The sequence below is a fragment of the Narcine bancroftii genome, chromosome 7, assembly GCF_036971445.1.
Source record: "Narcine bancroftii isolate sNarBan1 chromosome 7, sNarBan1.hap1, whole genome shotgun sequence".
In the NCBI taxonomy this organism is placed as follows: Eukaryota; Metazoa; Chordata; class Chondrichthyes; order Torpediniformes; family Narcinidae; genus Narcine; species Narcine bancroftii.
The window spans coordinates 35925288-35950389 of NC_091475.1; the positions used below are offsets into that span (position 1 = coordinate 35925288).

A 25102-nucleotide genomic window follows, 5' to 3' on the forward strand; every position below is an offset into this window, starting at 1 on the left:
TGCTGGTCTGTAGTTTTCCAAATGGCCATTACTTTGAACGTAAAATACAATAGTGTAAGTTGACAATCTTTTTATAACCAAAGTGAAGGGCATTTGTATCAATACTATCCTTATTGTTGTGCATTACATCATGTAAATTTAAATTTCCCATGGTTTTCTAAATTTCCCATGGTAATGTTTGAACTTGGTTGGTGAATGTAAAATGCCTACAAAAGATACTTTAAATATTTACATAGATAACTTAATTGTCTGTGTTAGTAAACTCAATTTTTTTTTACTCCAATAGTTGTTGCCCATCCTCACTACCCTTGAACAGAGAGCAGTGCCAGAGATATGGTAGCTCATGCAGTCCTGTTTGGGTAGGGATTGCAGTTATTTGCAAGGACAGTCAGGAGCTGGATGTTGTTAGTCAGGAAAGTGTGCAGTTGCAGTGGTTATAGTGAAATACACAACAGACCCAATGGGCCTAGTGGCCTGCTTCTGTTCCTTTATCTTGTGAAAAGTGCTGGGGAAACTCAGCACGTCATAGGCCAACAGGCAAGAAGTCATGGGTGGGAGGGAAGAAGAGAAAAATGCTGAGAAGTGATAGGGAAAGGGGGATAGCTGTATGAATGAAGAGGGAAGGCAGTGGGGAAATGGAAATCAATGTTAATGCCATTTGGTTGGAGGATGCCCAGATGGAATATTTGATCTTTTTATTCCAATTTGCAGGTGGACTCAGTTTGGCAGTGCATGGGGCCATGGCCAGACATGTCGGTGTAGGAATGGGGTGTGGAATTGAAATAGTTAGCTACTCGGATAAAGCGAAGGTGCTCAACAAAATTATCTTCCAATTTGCAACAGTCTCGACAATGTGGAGGAGGTCACAACAGGAGCACCAGACGCAGGAAATGACCTTCTGCAGATTCACAAGTGAAGTATTGCTTCACTAGGAAGGACTGCTTGGGGTCCCGAATGGTGGTAAGGGAAGAGGTGTGGTAGCAGAGGTGGCATTTTCCTGCAGCCATACATGTAGGAACCATGGGGATAATTAGAGCGAAGGGATGAGCAGACAAGGGGGCCCTGGAGAGAGTGGTCCTGGCAGAGAGGGGAGGAAAGATGTAACTGGTTGGTGGGATCACGTTGAAGGTGATGGATGATGTGGAGGCTCTTGTGGTGGATGAGGACAATGGGAATCCTGTCCTGTCCACTTTTTATATTAGTGTATTGCACAGGAACTGGATGTTTATCAGAATCAAATCATTTCATAGACATATAACATCTGCTGACATAATTTTTTTGAACTGTATGGGAATATTTTGTCCTTATATTGAGTATATTGTACTTGTGATTTTTAAAGAATAATTTATCAGTCATAATGTGTTAACAAAGACTTGATATTGTAGTTAAAGCAATGTTGGAATACCTACAATGTGGCTTTGCTGTTTAATTTTGCAATGTTTCAGATAATTTATTCAATTCTCAGTTTTAAATTGCTTTTTTAAAATAAACATTTACTTAGAGCCACTTTACTTTGGAAGTGTGTTGGAAAAGATAAAACAAGAGAGTGTTTTGTTCAAGCAGCAAAGTGATAGTCTTTCACTCAAAGAGTGGTGAACATATAGAACGAGCTGACATAGTGGTGGAGGCAGGAACATTAGCTTCTGTGACAGTGTATAGATATGTTTTTGGGAGATACATTGATGAAGTGTTTTAGTGTAGGTCACATACCACCACTTTAATACAGATCTTATTTAAATTATTGGAGCTCTGCTCATGCGAGACATGTCGGCCCCAGACCCTTTGCAAAAGACTTCACTAATGGATTGTTGTTTACAAAAGGCAACAGATGAAAGAACCTGTTGGAGCCACAGATTGCTGTTCTCGGAGAGTCATGTGGTTTTGCAAGCAGAGAGAGTAAAACAGGCTTTCTGTGTGTGAGAGAGGGAGAGACACACACACACACACACACACACACACACACACACACACACACACACACACACACACACACACACACACACACACACACAGATTGGTTCTGCAGATTTACAGTCAGCAGCAGCAGCATCTGGGACTGGAACAGGACAAGCTGGCAAGCTTGTGGAAAACCCCATTTGGAAGACAGGCTGTGAGTGCTTACTTCAGCCTGGTCAAAACCCTTGTGGTTCGTGCAAGAAGAGAGGACTGACTGTCTAATGTTTCACTTGAAATAAGAGAAACAAAAAGGAACTCTGTGACGACCTGAAAGAAAGAAGTTATCATCTGGAGAACCCTGAGGGGGCAAGTTTCTTCAGCAAGACACTGAAGTGGCTAATTGAAAATGAATCAGTTGTGGCTGTAAAGCATACAACAAATCTCTCTCTGAAAACTGACAAGAACTTTCCCGAGTGGCAACCATTTGCCTTTCAAGCTCCAAAGCCTGGTGAATTTAATAAATGTTAAATACTGTGCGCAGTATAATAATTGCCTGCAACCAGTGAACTTGAAGGAATGAGAAGTGAGATTGGACTGTGAACCAAAGAACATTTCTGAACTTACACACACATTATATACACGTGTGCTTAGAATTAGAAGGGAATTATGTTAGGGTTAGTTAAGTTAACATGTGATTCTGTTTTCATTTTTTTGTTGAAAATTTTATTTAATAGTTTCATAAAATTAAACATAAAATACAAAAGAAACAAAATACCCCTTCCCCCCTCCCCTTAACTAAATTAATCTAAATTAAATTATGCTTCCCCCCCCAAACAAAAATGAGCAGGTATTAAAAAATAACTGTTTGGTGTGCCAACTCTACACAAATCATTTACTTAAAATATCTATAGCCATACATTCTAAATATGGACTCCACATTTCAACAAAAAAAGAATAATTATTTTGCAAATTATAGGTTATTTTTTCCAAATATAACCATGATTGTAATTCATTATGCCATCTTTGTACACTCAATTCTACATCATTTTTCCATGTAACGGCTATACATTTTCTCGCTACTGTTAACCCTAATTTTTTAAAATTTTTAAAAAATTTTTCACGCCATGAACCATACTGACCAAAATACACACAAACATTTCCCTCTTGAATATAGACAGTGTCATTTTCTCCCTTTTCTCCCCTCCCTTCCCTCCCTCCTTCACCCCCCCCTCCCCACCCACTCAACGTTCAACATATATGATACATTAAACCCATTAAATAATGTCCTCGCACAATGAAAATAAACAAGAAATTTTTGTCTTCTACTTTTACATACTGGGTCAGTTCATTTCGTCGTCTTCTCCTTGTCATTTTAGGTGTGGAGGTCCGCAGTAGGACTTCTCTGTTGTGTTCCATGTACGGTTCCCAAATTTGTTTGAATACTGTGATGTTATTTCTTAAATTATGTTATTTTTTCCAATGGAATACATTTATTAATTTCTAAGTACCGTTGCTGTATTCTCAGGCTATCTTCTGATTTCCAGGTTGAGATAATACATTTTTTTGCTACAGCTAAGACTATCATAATAAATCTTTTTTGTGCTCCATCCAAATCGAGTCCAAGTTCTTTACTTCTTTTATTACTTAGAAGAAAGATCCCTGGACTTTTTGGTATGTTGCATTTTGTGATTTTATTTAATACCTGATTTAGATCTTCCCAAAACTTTTCCACTTTCTCACATGCCCAAATTGCATGTACTGTTGTTCCCGTTTCCTTCTGACAGCGAAAACATCTATCTGATACTGTTGGGTCCCATTTATTTAACTTTTGGGGCATAGTGTATATATAGCCTGTGTAACCAATTATATTGTATCATGCGTAACCTCGTGTTTATTGTATTTCTCATAGTTCCGGAGCATAGCTTTACCCATGTTTCATTCTTTATCTTTATGTTTAGATCTTGTTCCCACTTTTCTTTGGGTTTACAGCTTGTTTCCTCGTTCTCTTTCTCTTGCAGCTTAATGTACATGTTATAAATCTTTTAATTATCATTGTGTCTGTGATTACATATTCAAAATTGCTTCCTTCTGGTAACCTCACCCTGCTTCCCAACTTGTCCTTCAAGTAGGTTTTCAGTTGGTGGTATGCAAACATTGTACCGTGAGTTATACCATATTTGCACTTCATTTGTTCAAAAGATAATAATTTATTTCCCGAAAAACAATTTTCTATTCTTTTGATCCCTTTTCCCTCCTACTCTCTAAAGGAAAGATTATCTATTGTGAAGGGGATTAGTTGATTTTGCACTGCTAACCCTAATTGAGACAAAAGCTAAATATGGTTTATTCATCTGTAACCTTACATTTAATACATTCATTTAACCCAATAAACACATCATTGGATCCAATTGCAAATCAATTTTGAACAAATCTCTCAAAAACCTTATAACTTTCTCCCAAAAGGATTTAACTTTTCCACATGACCAAACTGAATGCATAAAAGTACCTCTCTGTTCCCCACATCTAAAACACGAATCAGACAAACTGAATCCATATTTCTTCAATTTTTCAGGAGTTAAATATAACTGATGTATAAAATTATAATTGACTATGTTATACCTTGCATTAAGTAATTTTGTAACACTAAACAGTACACATATTCGACCATTCTTCCCAAGAATCTTTCTCCCATTTCTCATATCCATTTTCTCCTGTAACAGCCTATTCATATCCAAAGTAAATCCCTTTTCACCTTTATCTACAATTAACTCAAACTTCGTTTGACCTGGCAAAACCAAATCCCATCCAAAATTTATTTGTAAAAAAATTCCGAACTTGATAATAAGCAAATAAAAAATTTGGCAAAATACCAAACTTCTCCCGTAACCAATTAAATGTAGAACATCTTCCCGCCTCAAAACAATCCTGTATCATACCTATTCCTTTCATTTCCCAATCATTCAAATGGAGATTATATAAAGAAAAAGGAATTAATTTATTTTGGTATAACAGTGATTTTATAGATTTTTTTCCTTTAGGATCTATAAATTGATTTCGTTTGTACCAGATATTCATTATATGTCGTAACACAGGTAATCTATATGTTTGTAACAATGAAGGATTCCATTTATAAATAAAATGACTAATATTATTTTCAGAAATCTGATCCATCTCAATTTTTGCCCATCTAGGCAGTTGCTCAGTATAAAATAAGCTATTAATAAATTTCAATTGCGCTCCTTCATAATAATTTTGAAAATGTGGTAATTGTAAACCACCTAATTCTTAACGCCAAGTTAATTTTTGCGTAGAGACCCTTGACAATTTACCTTTCCACAAAAATAGCCAAATTAAATTATTTATTTCCTTTAAATATTTCTTTGGTATTACACTCGGTATGGATTAAAAAAGATATTGTATCGGGGATAAATATTCATCTTAATACAATTCACTTTCCCAATTAAAGACAATGGTAAATCTTTCCAGCTATATAAATCAGCTTTAATCTTATTCAATAATGGTATATAATTTATATAAATCTTGATATTCTATATTCACAACAACTTCCAAAAATTTAATTTTACTAGACAATTTAAACATAGTAATTTGCCTACACTCTGTATAATCTTCATCAGATATAGATAATATCTCATTTTTTTCCCCAATTAACTTTATAACCTGATAGCATTCCATATCGATTTAACAAATTTTGCAAAGATTTTAACGAATCTTTAGGATATGTCAAATATATCAACACATCATCTGCAAACAAACTAATTTTATATTCCTGTTCTCCTACTGTAATTCCTTTAATACTAAAATCCTGCTGTATGGCTTGGGCCAAAGGCTCTATTACCAAACCAAACAAAGACAGAGAAAGAGGACAGCCCTGTCTACTTGAATGAGACAAATTAAAGACTCTTGAAATTTGATCATCTGTCATCACTCTTGCTATGGGACCAGTATATAAGTCTTTAACCCAACCAATAAACAACGGACTGAAATTAAATTTTTCTAATACTAAATAAAAAAATTCCATTCAACTCGATCAAACACTTTTTCCGCATCTAGTGTTACTATCATTGGTTGATTAACCTGTTGTCTTGCAACATTTACTAATGAAATCAATTTAACAATATTATCTGCAGAATATCTACCTCTAATAAAACCTACTTGATCAACATGTACCAATTTTGGCAAAAGATTTGCTAGCCTATTAGCTAATACTTTCACCACAATCTTATAATCCACATTTAACAAAGATATTGGTCTATATGAAGCCACTTTTAAAGGATCTCTATCTTTCTTTGGAATAACAGTAATCAATGCTCTTGAAAAAGATTTTGGAAACAAACCAGTTTCAGTTGCTTGTTTCAATACTTCTATATATAACGGAAATAATAAATTCTTTATAAAACTCCATTGTAAACCCATCCTCTCCTGGGGATTTCCCACCAGGCATCAACTGCAACGCTTCCTTTAACTCTTAATTCAGTAAATGAACCATCCAAATCTTTAATATCCATCTCACTCAATAATGGTAAATTTAAGTTAGATTAAAAAAAACCCAATCTGATCTGTTTCTTGAATACCCTCTGATGTATATAAACTTCGATAAAAATTTTTAAATTCCTCATTAATTTCCTCTCATTTATATGTAATCTCTGAATTCTTCCTAATTGCATTAGTCGTTCTCGATACTTGTTCAGTTTTCAAATGCCATGCTAAAACTTTATGCACTCTCTCCCCCAGTTCATAATAATATTGTTTGAATCGCAAAATCAATTTTTCATATTTATAAGTTTGCAAAGTATTATAACGTAACTTTAATTTAGATAATTGTATCTTATCATCTTCAGTAGAATTCTTCTGAAATTTCTTCTCTAACCCTTCAATTTCTTTTTCCAAATTTTGACTATCTAATAAATATTGCTTTTTAATCTTGGCAGTATAACTAATAACTAATAATCTGACCCCTCAAATGTGCTTTCAAAGCATCCCATAAAACAAATTTACTCTGTACTGAACCTTTATTCGTTTGTAAATAAAAAATAATTTGATCTTTTATAAACTTAACAAAATCAGACCTTTTTAACAACATTTCATTAAATCTCCAATGATAAGCAGTCTCAATTACCTCAATACCTGAACATGTAGTTAATAGTAAAGGATGATCAGACAATAATCTACTTTTATATTCAGCATGAATAAATATACTTCTTAATTGTGCTGAAACCAAAAATAAATCAATTCTAGGGAAAGAATTATGACAAGCCGAATGAAAAGAAAAATCTTTTTCAGTTGGATTCAACTTCCTCCATATCTCAATCAAATTCAAATCTCATCATCTCAAGTATTCTTTTTGCTATTTTAGTTCTTTTCACAGTTTTCGGAGATTTGTCCAATAATGGATCTAAACAGCAATTAAAGTCTCCCCAACCACAAAATTTTCATTTGATTGATTCAGACTTAAAAAAAGCATCAGTAACAAATACTTCATCATCTTCATTTGGTGCATATACATTCATTAATGTCCAGCTTTCAGAGAAAGTTTTACAATTAATCATCAACACTCTTCCTGCATTTGCAGAAAAAGTATCTAAAACAAAAGCAACTTTTTTATTTACCAAAATTACAACCCCTCTAGGTTTTGAATTAAAAGAAGAAGCAATCATGTCCTACCAAATCCCTCTTCAATTTCAAATGCTCTTTCTTTGTCAAATGTGTTTCCTACAAAAATACAAAATCTACCTTCAACTTCTTAATATAATCCAAAACACACTTCCACTCAGATTGAAGAGTCTGCCATCCATGCGGTACCGGATGTAAACAGCGTCTTCATTGTTGAGGTCTTTCATGGCTTGGTTCAGCATCATGCTGAAGAAGATTGAAAAGAGGGTTGGTGCGAAAACGCAGCCTTGCTTCACGCCATTGTTAATGGAGAAGGGTTCAGAGAGCTCATTGCTGTATCTGACCCGACCTTGTTGGTTTTCGTGCAGTTGGATAACCATGTTGAGGAACTTTGGGGGGCATCCGATGCGCTCTAGTATTTGCCAAAGCCCTTTTCTGCTCACGGTGTCGAAAGCTTTGGTGAGGTCAACAAAGGTGATGTAGAGTCCTTTGTTTTGTTTTCTGCACTTTTCTTGGAGCTGTCTGAGGGCAAAGACCATGTCAGTAGTTCCTCTGTTTGCACGAAAGCCGCACTGTGATTCTGGGAGAACATTCTCGGCGACACTAGGTATTATTCTATTTAGGAGAATCCTAGCGAAGATTTTGTCTGCAAGCAATCCCTTACTAATCACAGAGCACCTATGGAGTAGGGAATACTTAAGGTGGTATGTGAGTGGCAAGAAAAAGGTCGAGAACCACTGATCTATTGTTTTTTCAGTTTTTTAAAAAACTTCTTGTCATCATCCTACCTTCAGTAACCCTTTCTTTATTCTTTGTGTTTATTTGCAGTAATCTCTGGTCTAATTATCAGCATCGGATGCTGCAGTCAAAAACTTGAGTCACAATGGAAAATAGAACAAGAAGTGGCTGCTCTAAGCCCAGAATATCTCTGAAAAAAGAGGTAATGGAACATGTCTATTTAAATACATTACTAAAGGAGCCATTCCTTTTCAGTTATATTTAACTAGTGAGAGTTTTCTCTTCCAGCTTTTGAGTTTTTCAGATTTTTAAAATATTTTATTTTTCAATTTTTATAAATATACATAGTAAAATCTTCAATATAAAACAAAAACCCCTCCACCCTCCTACAAAATATAAAAGCACACAGTGTCAGAGCTTATACTTATACTATCCATAAAACTATAAAAGATCTATGTGGTGAAGTTACATCTGTTTATATTGTAACAGCATCTGTCATTATCATTATTATAATCGGATACCTAAATGGTCCTAATGTGGCTGCCATATGTTGACAAATGTGTCATACTTGTTTTTTAGATTGTATGTAATTTTCTCCATAGGTATACAACTATTCATCTCTGCAGTCCATCATGTTATGAGTAAGGGAGAGTCGGATTCCAAGTAATTCCAATACACTTCTTAGACACTGCTAAAGCTACTTTGACAAAATAAATTTGGAATTTAGTTAATTTATTACTTACTTCAATAAAATTACCCAAAGATAAAGCTCCGGGTTGTCTGTAAAGGCCACCCTGTTATCCTTGTTAATGTTTCAGTAATATTCTGCGAAAAAGACCTCGCCTTCACGCACAACCACATAGCATGTAAAAACATTCCTGTTTCAATCCCACATCTAAAACACATCTCTGACATTTCAGATTTTGTCCTTTGTAGCTTCTGTGGTATAAGATATAATTGATGTAGGAAGTTATACTGAACCAATCCATATCTTGCATTTATAACTGATGTCATACTATCCAAAAGCCTTCAGACCAGCATCTTTCTGATATTAAAACACCTAAGTTCGACTCCCATCCCTCTTGACCTCTAAATTTGGTTTTGCTCTTCCACTATGGAGAGCATAATACATTTTTGTTATGAATATAGGTGTATTCCCCAGCCAGATCATTCGCTGCATTTCACTAATTTCAGCTGGCCCCAACCTTACTTTCAAGAATGACCTTAGCTGGAGGAAGCAGAAAAAAGTTTCATTAGCTTCTCCATATTTCGGTTTTTGTTGATCAAAAGACATAAGAACTCCCTCTGAATAGCAGTCTTCAATGTATCTTATTCCTTTGTAACACCAGTTTAGTATTCTGTTACCTAGATTCATAGGCAGAAACACATTCTTGCATAATGGTGCTCTTAACAATATCCCTGCTTTTTTTCCAATGCTCTCATTGAGTTCTTTCCATACTCTAATCATATGTATTAATATAGGATTATCCATCTTTTTTTTTGTCTTGACTTAACACTCCATTTATACAAGAAATCCTTTGCTGCCCCCTCTCATTGAGTACGGGGTGGGGGGCTGCCTTCTTCAAAGAAGAATGAAAGAAATCTAGCAAATAGTACTTTTTTAAATTCGGTAGCCCAAGTTCCCTCCAACTTATAGCCCCATGTTAACTTTTCCAATGAAATCTTCAGCACCTTATTATTCCAAAGAAACAGCCTAATACAATTATTTAGTAATTTAACAAAATTTTTTGGCAAAGAAATAGGCAGCAATTGAAAAAGATATTGTAATCTTGGCATACTTTCATTTTGACACAATTACCCCCCCCCCCCCCCTCACCAAAGTAATCGGCAAATCTTTCCATTTCTGCAAATCCTTCTCTATCTCCTCTAAAAGGAATATAATTTAATTTATACTGACTCTGAAAGTTAATATTAGCCATCATTCCTAAATATTTAATTCCATCTACCTTCCATTTTAATCAACTTCCTCTTTGATATCTTTCATAATCAAAGTTTGTCAAAGTCATTATCTCACTTTTATCCATATTAACTTTGTAACCTGAGTTTCTTAAATGTTTTTCTAGTGTTGTTTGTAATTTCTCCAAGGACTCAACTGGATCAGATAGTTATATAATAGCACATTATCAGCAAATAGGCTGATTTTATGTTCTTGTTTAACTTTGAAACTTTTTATGTCCAGATCTCCACCAGTGGTTCAATCGCCAGGATAAAAAGCACTGGAGACAGTGGGCACCCCTGCCTATTTGATCTACTCAAAGGGAAGACTGCTGACATCTGACTATTAGTTATTTAGCTTGTGGTTTATGATAGAGAGTTTTTATCCAATTTATAAATATCCTACCTATACCAAATTTCTCTAACGTTTTAAATAAAAAAGGCCATTCTAATCAATCAAATGCCTTTTAAGCATCCAAAGAGACTGTTATACTAGAATTCAATTTTGATTTAGCTACATGTATTAATTAAATAGCCTGCCAGACAATTTGCAGAGTATCTTCCTTGAACATATCCCACCTGATCTGAATGTATCTGTTTAGGTAAATATTGTCCCAGCCTATTAGCTAAAGCCTTCACCAATATCTTATAATCAGCATTCAGAAGAGAGATAGATCTATATGATGAAGTTTTTAATGGGTCCCTATACTTCTTTGGCAATAATAGCTGTTGAAAAGGAGTCTGGAAGAGTCTGAGTCTCCACTTCCGGTCCAGTACATCCATCATAAGAGGCATCAACAAATAATTAAATTGACTATAGATCTCGGGTCCCGGAGACTTATTAGCCTGCAAAGTGCTTAGAGCCTTTTTGATTTCCTCTCTTGTAAAAGGAGCATCTAGCTCCATCTGATCTCTGGCCTCCAATTTTGGAAGCTCAACGATCATCCATCTCATTATCATCTAATAATTCTGATTTATACTTTTCATAATATTGTCTAAAAATATCATTGCTCTCTTTCTGATTGTGGGTTAACATGTCTACATCTGTTTTAATTGCATTTATCATCCTTGACGACTCTGCCTTTATTTGCCAGGACAAAACCTCGTGCTTGTTCTCCTAGTTCATAATATTTTTGCTTAGTTTTTAAAATATTTTTTTTCTGTTCTGTATATTTGTAACGTATTTATCTCAATTTTTTATTTTCCAAGAGTCTATACTTGTAAACCCGAGCTTTGATATTCTTTCTCCAATGTTGTTATTTCCTTCTCAAAACCATTTACTTCTGCAGTATATTCTCTTTTAAGATTTTTTGTAGACGAAATAATTTGCCCTCTCAGATAAGCCTTAAATATATCCCTTGTTAAGAAACTGTTATCAGTGGAAGAGAGGTTTGTATCACAAAACAAATCTATCTGTCTCCTAATAAACTCCCAAAAGTCTGTTCTTTTCAACAACATAGCATTAAGATGCCATCTTTATACACTTTCTTGTTTTTCTGATAGCGAAATGGTTAAAGTTAATGGCGAAGGGTCTGAGAGTAGTCTTGACAAGTACTCCATTTTTATCACCCTGCTTTTTAACTGTGCAGACATTAAAAATAAATCAGTCCTTGTATGTGAGTCATGGACTCTTGAGTAGAACGAGTAGTCTCTCTGCAGGGTTGAGCTGTTTCCAGATATCAATCAAATTTAAATCCTTCATAAATGATAACATCACTTTTGCTTAGTCATATTTATTTTCAGGAAAACTTAACACAATTATTGCACACATTTTTGGCTCCCTTATGTAGGAAAAGATATTTGGCATGAAATCAGTCCAAAAGAACTTTACTGGGTAATTCCTGAAATCAGAGGTTGCCTTATCATTGAGCAAATTAAATCTATGTTCTTTGGAGTTTAAGAGACTTAGAAATTATCTTAATGATACACGTTAGATCTATTGGGATAGGACACAGTAGATGCTGAAATGTTTCCACTGCTGGGTGAAAATTCAAAGAGAGTAATTAGTTACAAGATTAAGGGACAGTCACTTAAAAGAGAGGATGGCAAATCTTTGGAATTCTCTACCGCAGTGGGTTACGTAGGCTGAAATAATGGGAGGTATTTAAAGAGGCAATGAAAAGTTGAGGGCAGTGGGAAACTGGCACAGAGAGGACAAGAGACCAAGGGTGGATCAGTCATGATCATATGGAATAATGAGGTAGGATTGAAGGGTCAAGTCGCCAACCCCTTCTCATGTTAACTAAAACATTAGTACAAACAAGGGGGCAATGTAAGATTGCATAGTGACTGTATGGAATGTGTGTAAAATGAAGTGATTTCAGATATTGTTCAAACTTATGGACAGGAAATATCAAACATTGAATGAACATGTTGAAAGCAAATGAATATTAACAGTTCGTGACAAAATTAATGATAGAAAAATAAACCGTCATTAGTAATCTGCCAAAGAACCTCTTCAAATATTGTGCAACGGGGAAGCTGGTATGACTATTGTTTACTCTTCTCCATAGGCATTTGCTGAATGTTTTTGTTGTTTTCTGCAGTACTACACCATATCTGGTGTTAGGTTCCAAACAAATACTTGTAATATCAAGAAGCAAAATAATTGCAGTGAACTGTAAGAAAATGAAAATAAATAAACAATGTTGAATAATAATTGGGACAAAATTTAAGCAGATGCTTAAAATCTGAAACTGAGCATGTTGGAAGAGCTCACCAGTTAGACAGCATCAGTGGTGAGGGTAACTACCAGTCATTAGCCTCTTTCACACTTGCACGTGGTCCCAGGAATTAACAGCCAATCGGCCTTTAAAGTGTCTAGTGTGAAAGGAAAATTGTCTCAATGCCAGTGCAAGATGACATCATCTCACACCAGGGATAGTCTGCTTCAACCCCTAGGACAATCTCCGACGTCTGCAAATGCTGGTGTTGCAATCAAGAAAGTGTAGAATGGACAGTTGCATTGTGGGATTGAAATGACCCAAGTTTTTGCATGAGAGCAGGAACGTGAAGGAAGAAAAGATTCAAATGAAAGTATAAACTTTGCCATGGGAAATTCGCAGCGGGAGAGAGAGAGGCCCTTTCATGCCAGGCCTCCAATTGGAGCCAACTGTAAGAGCAGAGGGAAAACATATTCTTACCTTAAATGGAGCATCCATAAAAGGCTGCTCCTGTCTCGCTTTCATGTCGAGCGACGCCTCATAGTGCCCTCCGAAGCCGATGGATGCAGGATGACTGGTGCCGTAGAGCCACCCATCATAAATATGCAGCAGAGCAATGGCCGCCTTACCTACCCATAATCCCCGATGCAGGTGGAATCGCTCTGTTTCCTAGAACAGTTCCAGCTGTGTGGGGAATTATGGGTAGGGAAGACAGTCATTGCGCTGCCATGTTTTGAGCTGCTGCCGAGCGGCCCCAAAGACCAAAGCAGCCCGGTGATGTGCCAGAGTGGCTGGCGGGGTTGTCACAGCCCGCACCAGTCCCCACCCTGATGGCCCCTACCCTGACGGCTCCTGCCAGCCACCCGAGCCCTGAGAGTGTCAAGGAGGGAGAGGTGTGAGTGGATGGGAAAGAGGGGACAGCATCATCATGACATCATCAGCCTGCCCCTAGCCAGCTGCTGAAAATTCATGTGAGGTGGCGGAGTGCATTGCTCCACCAATTATCCTTCACCAAGAGGGATTGCAGTCAGTGTCTTGGAGCATTCATAGAGGTAAGCCTCCAGACATGAGGGTGGAGAATCGAATCTCCGCCTTTACAATCTCGATTTTTTCACTGCATGAAAGGCCCTAGAGAGAGACAGGAAATAAATAGCAATAGCGGACAATTTTTAAACTGTGGGAAAGTTGGTGGCACTATACTGCACAATTTATAAATACTGTGGGGGGTAAAAAAAAAAGTGACGGCAGACCTGAATTCCCAGAATGCTGTGCGACAGAGATGGCAATTGGTATTGTCTGGCAGGCAAGAAAAATATTAGCAATGCCCAGTGCACATTCCTAGAGTTCATCTGGAGTAGGGATAATTTAAGGATTTGCTTGAATTGGTAGGTGAGATTATCAATTCATCTGATTAAGAGCATTTATACAGTTGTAGGAACTGTTTTTCATTTCCTTGTTTACTTTTGACTATAAATAGTAAATAAATAAAGCCTGTATGAGAACTTCGTTAATATTTCAATTAAAAGAGAGGTCAGTGGAAAATATCAGGAATGCTGATGGAATTTTTTTAAAGCAATTTTCTCTCTTCCTTTATTGCTTTATTACTGTCACTCTGTGAATGTCATTCTGTTGAATTACAGTAGGTTAATAAAAGTCCCTGATGCAGGGACATCAAACAAAATTTCCCAGAATTTTTTTTTGCATTAGGCAACAAAAGTGATTTCACCACTCAATACCGGGTTGCCTATTTTATAATTTGCACATAATATCCCAGTGGTTCTGGGTCCTGCCAGTACATGACATTGTGGCATAGAGACTTCTGAACATATGCAGAGCTTTAAATAGTGTGCAATGTGCATTTTGCAGTCAAAACCTGCCAAGCTTTAAATAGTGTACAAATTGCTGTTAAATTCATTCCTGGCTCCTGAACAGCACAGATCAGTCATGCAGAAGTAGGCCTCTCAGGGCATGTGAGGCCTGATACATCATAACAAAGAGGAACTGTCTAACTTGGCCTAAGGCTATGTTGTCTGTCACTTGGTACTACTGCACTTGCAGGCAAGTCCCCTTTAAATTCTTACTCTGTTCAAGCCCCAATCCTCAACCCTCCCCCCACTCCACCAGATCTCATCTAATTTTGATCTCAAGCACTCCTCTCTCTTCAGCTGAATGTGATATCCACCTCACTGTACTTGCTTAAATATGGTGCTTATTTTACCTCTTCCCCGAACTGAGCTTCTTGTATATGGATTGTGGAATAGAAAACGAGAACCAGTAAAATACTTTAAATTTAGTTTCCTGTTTCTCTTCCCTTGTCTCCTTATGTATACAAATTGATGATCTCACTGATTTCTGTTTCTCAAGGAGTCTTCTAGAAAAACTGAAGTTTGTATTGTTTCTGTTTATCCAGTTCCTCAGTGGCCTGCAGCAACTTTCAATGAAGTCCTTACTACAGACTACAAGGCCGCTGTGTAATGTAACAGTTGACCAACATTGGAAAGAAACAGACAATTTAACTGAGGTGTGTAAATGAAATCTCTTCCGTTTGTTTAAACATTGAGCTTATTGTTGCTGAAAGTCTTTCTCAAACATTGACCCCCAGGAAGAATCGACTATACTGGGAGGAACGTGGTCTGTAGCACACTAATTGAACTTGTGAACTTGTATAAATCTTAACCATTCCCTACAACTGAAAAACAATCACTCCTGATGCTTATAGTTGACTGTATCAGAATTATTTATCTCCAGTAATTTATGTAGCAGTACTTTCATCATCCTTCAAGAAGTGAGTGTGAATATTGAGCTCAAAGACATCATCGTGCTTACCTATTCTGTTGAAAAATGTATGGATGTACAATTCTTTTTAATTTAATTTTTTTAATGTTAGCATTTGGGGAGGTGAGATTTGGGCAATTACATGAAACTATAATTTTAAAATATTAGTTATAAGATGTATGTAATCATGTTCTATATGAGTCTCAGAATAATTAAAATAAAATATTCAAAAAAATGTATGGATGTTGCCAATCTGCATGGCGACAAAACTGCCAGTTTTGATGGATCAAAAAACTGAGGGGCAGGCTTTGGACTCCATTGATTTCCAGATGTCCTGAGGATTGGCATTCTGGCCCGCCCACATCACTGACACTTTGCTTCAAGTCTTGAAGGCCTTTGGGGCCTCTTGCTTGACTTGGAACCACAAGGCTCACCAAGCAGGTTGGAGTCACTTGCCCAAGTCCCAGACTGAACTTCAATCCTAATTATAGTCCTCGAGCTGTGCAGCATGGCAACTGACCCTTCAAACCAACTTGTCCATGCCAACCAAGTTGCCTATCTCAGCTAGTCCATGTATTTGCACCAAATCCCTCTGAGCAGTTTCCTGTCCATGGCTTTTAAATGTCTTAATTATACTGCTTCTATCAACTCCTCTGGCAGCTTGTTCCACATACCCACCCCACCTCTATGTGACAAATTTGTTTCATCACTCTAAATCCCTTGGAATATTTCTGATTACCACACTTTTTAAAAAAAAACATTTGCTGCTCCTTCGATATTCTCCATTCATCACCCAGTGCTGAATAACTTTCTACATGGTTCTGCAGGTCACTTTCGTGGGCTTTTCCAGTTCACTTGAAGATGCTGATTCTGCTGGAAGGCAGGTAATGTCACTTTACACTTGAAGAACAAAATCTTGCATGAACGGTGATCAACAAGTCCTATTACTGAGCTGGGCAACTGGACTTGCTTTGTTATTGGACTGCCTATATACCAGTGTAGTAAATGCGAATCTCTGTAACGTCACTGTTGTGAAATATTAGTTTCTAGCACTATGTTTTGTCATTTTTCATAAGCAACTTTGTGACTAAGATGTGTGTACTGAATAGTCATTGAAAATTAGAATACTTTAGGAAAATAATAGTGAAATTTCAGTCTGATACAAAGCCAGCCATATTCTCAGAGGAATAATTGCATTAGCATTGAATCGTTGTTGGATCTTGTTGACACTGATGATGCACATCTTATTGCTTCCTTGTTTGCCTCAGCTGTGAGAATTAATAATTCAACAGACATTGCCAATTGTCTACATCAATGTTTTATCTCCTTGAGAACCATGCTTTGTTTTTTTCACTTGGACTGTTCCTGAACTATTTTTGCCTTCCATTAATGTCAGCATTGTTGACCCTTCTCAATTTGATTCACTCCTGTTGTCCACTGACAAACCAGTCTTCCCCCATTGTAGTCGGCTCTTCTTCCTTCCACATCAGTCTTTTAGCTGTAAAAGTCCTGCATATATTATTCAATGCTGAAACCCACATGACTGACCCACAAATTCTGATGTATCCAGAGGGAGATTTTGTAATTTCTACAGCTCTTTTCTCTATCAGCTACAACTCTAAACTTGAGAATTTCTTAATAAATGTTTCTTATAAAACACAATTTTGTGAAAACTCTTTGACCCCCCTCAATTAAAACACTGTAGTGGCAGCGACTCTGCTCCTGCAATAACACACACAACCAGAGAGGTTGAGCTCAGTGAGCAGACTTGTTTATTGCAGACTGCTGGGCTGTACTTAGACTCCCAGCCCAGACCTGGCTGAGAACCGCGCTGGAGGGCGCTGACGTCACTCGGGTGTCACGTGGTCCCCCAGCGCGGGCTTCTGAGCCCTGTGCTGGGAGAAAGGGAACACCCCCGACGGCGCCATTTTGGCCGGCTGCACCACTGCGTGGCTTACAAGCGGGGCTAGTTGGCCTGCCTAGTGGTGAGCCGCCACAACACAACATTTTCCCAAACCAGGACAAATATTGTATGGAAAGGAATGTATCTGTTAACTAAGATTGATTAAGTTAGGTTGAATATTTTCAATACTGTACCACCTTGCAAGGATATGTGTTAGATGTCTTAAGGGGAACTGTTGTTATATAACCATGTAAATCTGATCACAAGTGTGGTACATCTAGGAGGACTTCAATCTCCTCATTTTCAGAATTATGAATCGGGACATTTGAAATTTATTAAAAGAATGTTTGGTGGATAAACCTTTGGTTTGGGCTAAGATTGAATTATCTCAGATTGATGAGAAGAGGATGGATCACTTTATTTATAAATGGAATTCTCAGCTTTTACAGAGTTATAATTTACCGCTGTTGAAACATTTAATGGAGTTATGGACTAAAAAGAATGAAATTATAGGTACGGAAGGCAAAATCTCCGCTAAAACTCCTTTGTTTCAAAATAAGCTTTTTTCTTTTTCATTAGATAATCAGCTTTTGAAAATATGGGAACAGAAAGGAATTAAATTGGTAGAGGATTGTTATGAAGCTGGGTATTTTATTTTGTTTCAAAGAATGAAGGAGTAATATGAAATTTCTTCAAATACCCTGTTCACTTATTATCAAGTTAGAGCCTTACTGTTGGATAATTTTGGGCATACGCTACGGATACCTCGGTGGTCTAAATTTGAAAGTTTACTTATTGAAGGGGGTAAGAGAGGATTTATATCTCAAATGTATGCTTTATTACAGAATATGATGCCTAAGCCGGAAATTCATAAATCTAAATTAAAATGGGGAAAAGATTTATCTATAACTATTTCTTAAGATGATTGGATGACTATATATGAGGATAGTATGTCTAAAATTGTAAATGTCAGGTATAGATTGGTTTATTATAACTTTATTCACTAGTTATATTTAACTTCTGAGAAGTTAAGGAAATATAAGTTTATTTCTTCTGACTTATGTTTTAGGTACCAAGCAAGTTTGCTCTTTCTTGCATTCTCCTTGGTTAGGTGAAAAAGTGAAACCTTTTTGGAATAGAATTAAGGAACTTGATTTTGCTTGATCCTATGGTATTTTTAATGGGTTATATTAAGAAATTGAGTTTGGAATTAAAATTAGATAAGTCTCAAATTGCTTTTTTGAGATTAGAATTAGCTGTGGCTAGAAAATATTTGGCAATTAATGGAAAAATTAGACTATTTGAGTATTCAACAGTGGCATTCGAAAATGAGATCTTGTATTCCATTGGAAAAAATAATGTATAATTTAGTAATAACTATCCTTTCTTTGTTAAAGTTTGGAGCCCATATACGAGATATATGGGTTTAAATTTGTAGTTTATTTTTTTCCCCCCACAGTTGTTGGGGTTTCACTAAACCATGCCAATAGTTGATCTCCTCTTCTATCCTTTTTCCTTTTTTTTTGTGGTAGATTAGAGGGAGGTTGGGAGGGATGGGGAGGTTAAGGTTGGAGGGGGGGGGGGTGGGGATTATATGGGAAAAATATTATGTATTTACTTGTATTTTGATTGTATGACTTATTTTGATTAATTAATAAAATTTGGAAAAAAATCAAGTGTGGTACATCAGCTATCACAAGATGTTTTTTTGAAAATTCTATTTATCATTTGTATCAGTGCAAAAAGGAATAATTCAGTAATATAGCAATTATCATAAAGTCATACACAATGATACAAATTAAAAAAAAAAATTCTCCCCAACCCCCCTCCCTCCCAAAAGAAAGAAGAAAAGATCACCCACTTCTACATATATATTATTAGCATATATACTATTCATTGATTATTTTTATAGCTTCTAATTGAAAGGGATGGGTAAAGTGGAGAAGGTGGATGGAATTTTATTCATAAAATCCATATATGGTTTCCAAATTTTATAAAAATTTTCAACTCGATTTCTTAAACTACATGTAATTCTTTCTAAAGGTATACAATTTTGCACTTCAGTATGCCATCTGCCTAATAATATCACGTTTTCAGTTTTCCATCTTATCGCTATAATTTCTTTGCAGTCGCTATTGCTATATTAAAAAAAATTTCTTGATATTTATCCAATTTCATTTTTATATCTTTTTCATATATATTCCCAAGTAAAAATATTCTTGGATCTTTTTGTATCTTTATCTTCATAATTTGTCCTAGTAATACTCTTAAATCACTCTAAAACCTTTCCACTTTTTCACAGGACCATACCCAATGTAGAAAAGTTCCTATTTCCTTAGTACATCGATAACAATTATCCGAATAATTAGAATCAAGTCCATTTAATTGATGTGGAGTATAATATTAATGAAGAAAATTATATTGTATTTGTAACTGTATTTGTATCACTCTCTTGACACAATTTTGACCATATTTCCTCTTGAATTTATATATTTAAATCTCTCCTATCGTAATTTTGATTTGTATATATCTTTTTTCCTTGCAGTTTATTGTAACTTTATATACATATTAGGAATAAATTTCTTATCCATAAGTGTATCTGTTATACCTTCAAATTGACTTTGTTCTGGGAGTTTGTTCAATTTTTACCCATTCATATTGTTGTCCAGATTGTGGATCCAGATGACAAACTACGCTGGTCCCAGCACCGAACCCTGCAGCACACCACTAGTCACAGGCCTCCAGTCTGAGAAGTAATTGTCCACGGCCACTCACTGGCTTCTCCCACACAGCCAATGTTTTTGAATATTTTAATATGAGATTTCACATCCAAAGTACAGAGAACCTATGGATAGATGTTAAAATTCTCAAAGATACACTACACTTAAAATCACCAATGCCTGAAGAGGGCGCACAAAATCAGTGAACCGGTGCGGACTCGAAAGGCCAACATGGCCTGTTTCTGCTCCGTAAATGGTTATATGGTTATATACCAGAATTATATTTTCAGGGTTTAAATAAAATTATATGAGAATTCATTTGGAAAGGTAAGATGTCAAGAGTTTGTCTTGAAAAATAAACATGGAAATTTGATCAGGTTACCGAATTTTAAAAATTATTATAAAGCAGCTCAATTGAGGATTTCCGATCCTGTGCAGGATGTTATCAAGTAGGTGAAAAAGCAGCTTGGGTTCAGATTGAAATGAATACATTTGGAGAAACTATCCCAGAACAAATTTTGTATAAATGGAATAGTGAACTGTTTAAAGGAAATATGGAGGTACTAATTTTAAAACATATACTAAAAATGTGGAATGGAATTCATATGGAGAGAGGAATTAAAAATTATCAATTACCAAAAATGTTAAAACAAAATTAATTTTATTCTTTTTACTTTGAATAATTCTTTATTTGATAGTTGGTATAGTAAATGTTTACAGAGGATAAAAGATTGTTGTTTAGGATCATTCTTTTCAACTTTTGAGCAATTAAAAAATAAATATAATATACAAATTAATACAATTTTTGCATATTACCGATTAAAATCGTACTTAAAAAAGAAATTAGGAACAGCTGTAACAAGAGCTGACCACAAAAATTGTTGCCAGAAATTAAAATAAAAACAGAAAATGCTGGAAATACTCAACAAGTCAGGCCACATCCGTAGCAGTTAGCACAATGCCTATCTCGGCTGCACCATTTCATCAGATGCAAGGATCGACAACGAGACAGACAACAGACTCGCCAAGGCAAATAGCGCCTTTGGAAGACTACACAAAAGAGTCTGGAAAAACAACCAACTGAAAAACCTCACAAAGATAAGCGTATACAGAGCCGTTGTCATACCCACACTCCTGTTCGGCTCCGAATCATGGGTCCTCTACCGGCATCACCTACGGCTCCTAGAACGCTTCCACCAGCATTGTCTCCGCTCCATCCTCAACATTCATTGGAGCGCCTTCATCCCTAACGTCGAAGTACTCGAGATGGCAGAGGCCGACAGCATTGAGTCCATGCTGCTGAAGATCCAGCTGCGCTGGGTGGGTCACGTCTCCAGAATGGAGGACCATCGCCTTCCCAAGATCGTGTTATATGGCGAGCTCTCCACTGGCCACCGTGACAGAGGTGCACCAAAGAAGAGGTACAAGGGCTGCCTAAAGAAATCTCTTGGTGCCTGCCACATTGACCACCGCCAGTGGGCTGATATCGCCTCAAACCGTGCATCTTGGCGCCTCACAGTTCGGCGGGCAGCAACCTCCTTTGAAGAAGACCGCAGAGCCCACCTCACTGACAAAAGACAAAGGAGGAAAAACCCAACACCCAACCCCAACCCACCAATTTTCCCCTGCAACCGCTGCATCCGTGTCTGCCTGTCCCGCATCGGACTTGTCAGCCACAAACGAGCCTGCAGCTGACATGGACATTTACCCCCTCCATAAATCTTCGTCCGCGAAGCCAAGCCAAAGAAGATTACAGACCCAAGTTTGGATCCAGCGCTGTCGAAAGAGTTCATACGTTCTCCCTGTTTCTACATAGAATTCTTCCGGGTGTCCTGGTTTCCTCCCACCTTTCAAAAAAAATGTACAGGGGTTGTAGATTAATTAGAGTATTTGTGAGGGGGGGGGGGGCTGGGCCTGTTTCTGTGCTGTACATCTAAATTTATAATGGAAAAATCTGAAGGAAAGGAAACAGAGTTAATGTGTCAGGTTAGAGAGTCTTCATCAGAAGATACTTGATATTTTTGATCCACCTTTCAGAACTACACAGAAATAATGTGGCCTTTTTCCTGACAGGTGTCATTTCTTTACAGATGATTTGTTGCTCTGATTTTGAATGATTAAGTAATTTCTTGCAAAGGCATTGAATTAGACACACAACCCAATTGTCAAATGATGTTGTTGGAGCCCCAACTGTCCACAATCTATACTAATGATTTCAATAAGGTGATTAAATACAATATATGATACGAAGCAAGGTAACCGTGATGACTGCAATGAGTATTCAGAGAGGCTTTGTGTGCATATCAAATTGATGGGCAAGAACATGGCATTTGAAATATAATGTGGAAAAATATTGGGATCATCCACTTTTGTGGAAAAAATTGTGCCTGAGTAGTTGTTAAGTGGTGAGAGATGGGAAGATGTTGGCATTTAGACCAATTGCTAATTTACCAGGAAGGTAAATTGGCCTATGTCGCTAGAGGTTCTGCATACAAGAAAGTTGTTCCAATTATCAAGGCCCCTGTGCAGGATTTATCTAGAATAGAACAAAGGTTTACCAGATTGATTTCTGGGATGGTAGGTATGGGGAGAGATTACCCAGTCTTGGCCTACTTAGAAGATGAAGAGGTGATCTCATTGAACCATACAAATTTTCAACAGGGCATTATAGGAGCGAGGCAGGATTGATGCTCTCCCTTGCTGAGATGTGTTTATATTCAGGGTTCACATTCAAGATAAGTGGTAATTTCTTCAGGACAGAGATGGGAGAATTATTTATTCCCCACCCAGAAGGTAGTAAATTTTTAGGGACTGTGGAGGCTCAGTTGCTGAGTCTGTTCAAGACCAACATTGATTGATTTTTAGATGTCAAGGGAATTGGCATATGGATAGTCAAGTGTTTTGTCATTTGATTCTAGAAGTTAAACTCGATGAAACTGCTTTTTCCAGTCCTCTGGCAAAACATGTAGACAGGTAACTAGATATAGTACACATGCAGACAAATTATACACATGCAGGACAAGAATGATATATATTAAAAATAAATAAAGGGATATAAGTGGTGAGGAATGCGATCAACTGTATTGAATGGTGGAATAGGTATGAGGAACTTATAATCTCCTGCTGTTACTGATGCATTTATGTTCACATTCTCTCCCACGTTCAACACATGGTTTTTTTTTTGTCCAAAAAATAACTGGCAGTAGAGTTAACAGGTGTTTGTACTGGGACCAGGCAGTCCCAGATTCTGGAAGGAGGTATTGTTGGAACATCAAGTCAAAACTATGCAAGACATTGGTGAACCCACCCTTGGAGTATTGTGCATAGTTCTGGTCAGCCAGCTTTAGGAAAGATAATATTAACCTGGAAAGAGCGCAGAAAAGATTTGTGAAATTTTTACCGGGACTAGCACGTTTGAGTTATAAAGAGAGGCTGGATAGGTTGGAACTTTTCTCACTTGCTTCAGAGGACATTGGTGGATGACATTATAGAGGTGTATAAAATCGTTAGGCCCATAGAAAGACAAATAGTTGTTATCTTTTGTTTGCAGGATAGGGGAGACAAAAACAAGAGGACAAGCATTTAAAGTGAGAAGAGAAAAATTTAAAAGGGACCTGAAGGGTACCTTTGACACAACGGGTGATGGGTATATGGAACGAGCTGCTAGAGGAAGTGATAGAGTTGAGTACTGTGGCAGCATTTAGACCAGTACGTGGATTGGAAAGGTTTGGAGAGATATAGGCTAAACGCAGGTAAATGGGACTACATTAAGTAAGAAACATACTTGGTATGGACAAGCTGTGCTGAAGGGTCCGTTTAAATGCTGTGAAATGTCCTGACTTTATATGGTCAGCTCTTTGACTGTCTTGACCTGCATAAAATTCATATTTGATAGTTTGATTGCCTGTAATCTGAACTTCTCTTGTTTAGGCGCTGGCTGCTCATAACCTGGAGCTTTCTGATTGGCTGAGTTCACTACAACTCTCCAACTTAAAGAATACTGAAATTGCTTTTTTGACTGATTCGAAGAAACCCTCCAGGACAAAAGAGAAAACTGTTAGCCAGGTAACAAAACAGGAAGGGGACTGGGATGAATTTAATGTATTATCCCCAACAGAAAGAGCAAAATTGAGCTACAAGAGTTATCTTAATTAGAAATATAATTGAATGCTTACTCAACACAGGCTAATTGGAATCATTTCTTTTCCCTTTTAATGATTCCAAATATGACGAAAAGGTGGTGACAAATCCAACTTGTAACCTGATGTCAATACATGGATAAGTGGAAATAGTTTTTATCTGATCTCTCACCCCTACATATCTTTTTAGTGGCTTCAATTCCTGTAACAGTCCACATTATGTACCTGAACAATCAAGTTCTGGTTTTCAATAGTGTGGCCAGATTTAATGACTCCATATTTGTGAGCGAACCTTCTTTAGCTTTCCAAGCTTTAAAATCTAGTTTCTTCCCTTTCTCTACCCTCCTAAGATGCTGCTTAAAGCCTGCCTCTTTGATGAAATTTTTGATTGCATGCCCTAATATATACTGATGCAGTTTGTCATCTGTTTTTAACTGGACTGCTGTAAAGGGTATTTAATTAAATTCAAGTTTTTAAAAACTTGGTGCTCTTTTCTCTCTGTACTACCGAACTATGTGTTGTGGAGGGTGGTTCACCCTGGTTTATCCTGAGATTTTCCATCTCTCTGTAGTGTGACTCATTGTTGTTGCTGATTAGACCAACTACTGTTGTGTTATCGCAAACTTGATGACACTGTTGGAGCTGGATCTGGCGAAGCAGTCGTGGATCAGCAATGTGAAC

At 36.8% G+C, this 25102-nt stretch overlaps 1 protein-coding gene across 14 annotated transcripts in view; it reads left to right on the forward strand.

Moving 5' to 3' along the window:
• dgkh (diacylglycerol kinase, eta) overlaps positions 1–25102 on the forward strand; it is a 516150-nt gene that overhangs the window by 400055 nt on the left and 90993 nt on the right. For 9 of the 14 annotated variants that reach the window (XM_069889589.1, XM_069889595.1, XM_069889596.1 and 6 more), the window contains exons 2-5: positions 8356–8467; positions 15295–15405; positions 16487–16543; positions 24213–24347. In XM_069889589.1, the coding sequence (XP_069745690.1) occupies positions 8411–8467; positions 15295–15405; positions 16487–16543; positions 24213–24347 (360 nt within the window). In that variant the 5' untranslated portion in view covers positions 8356–8410. Of the gene's footprint in view, positions 1–8355; positions 8468–10465; positions 10824–15294; positions 15406–16486; positions 16544–24212; positions 24348–25102 lie in introns of those variants that run through there. The other 5 variants (XM_069889593.1, XM_069889592.1, XM_069889590.1 and 2 more) reach the window with 5 other exon arrangements.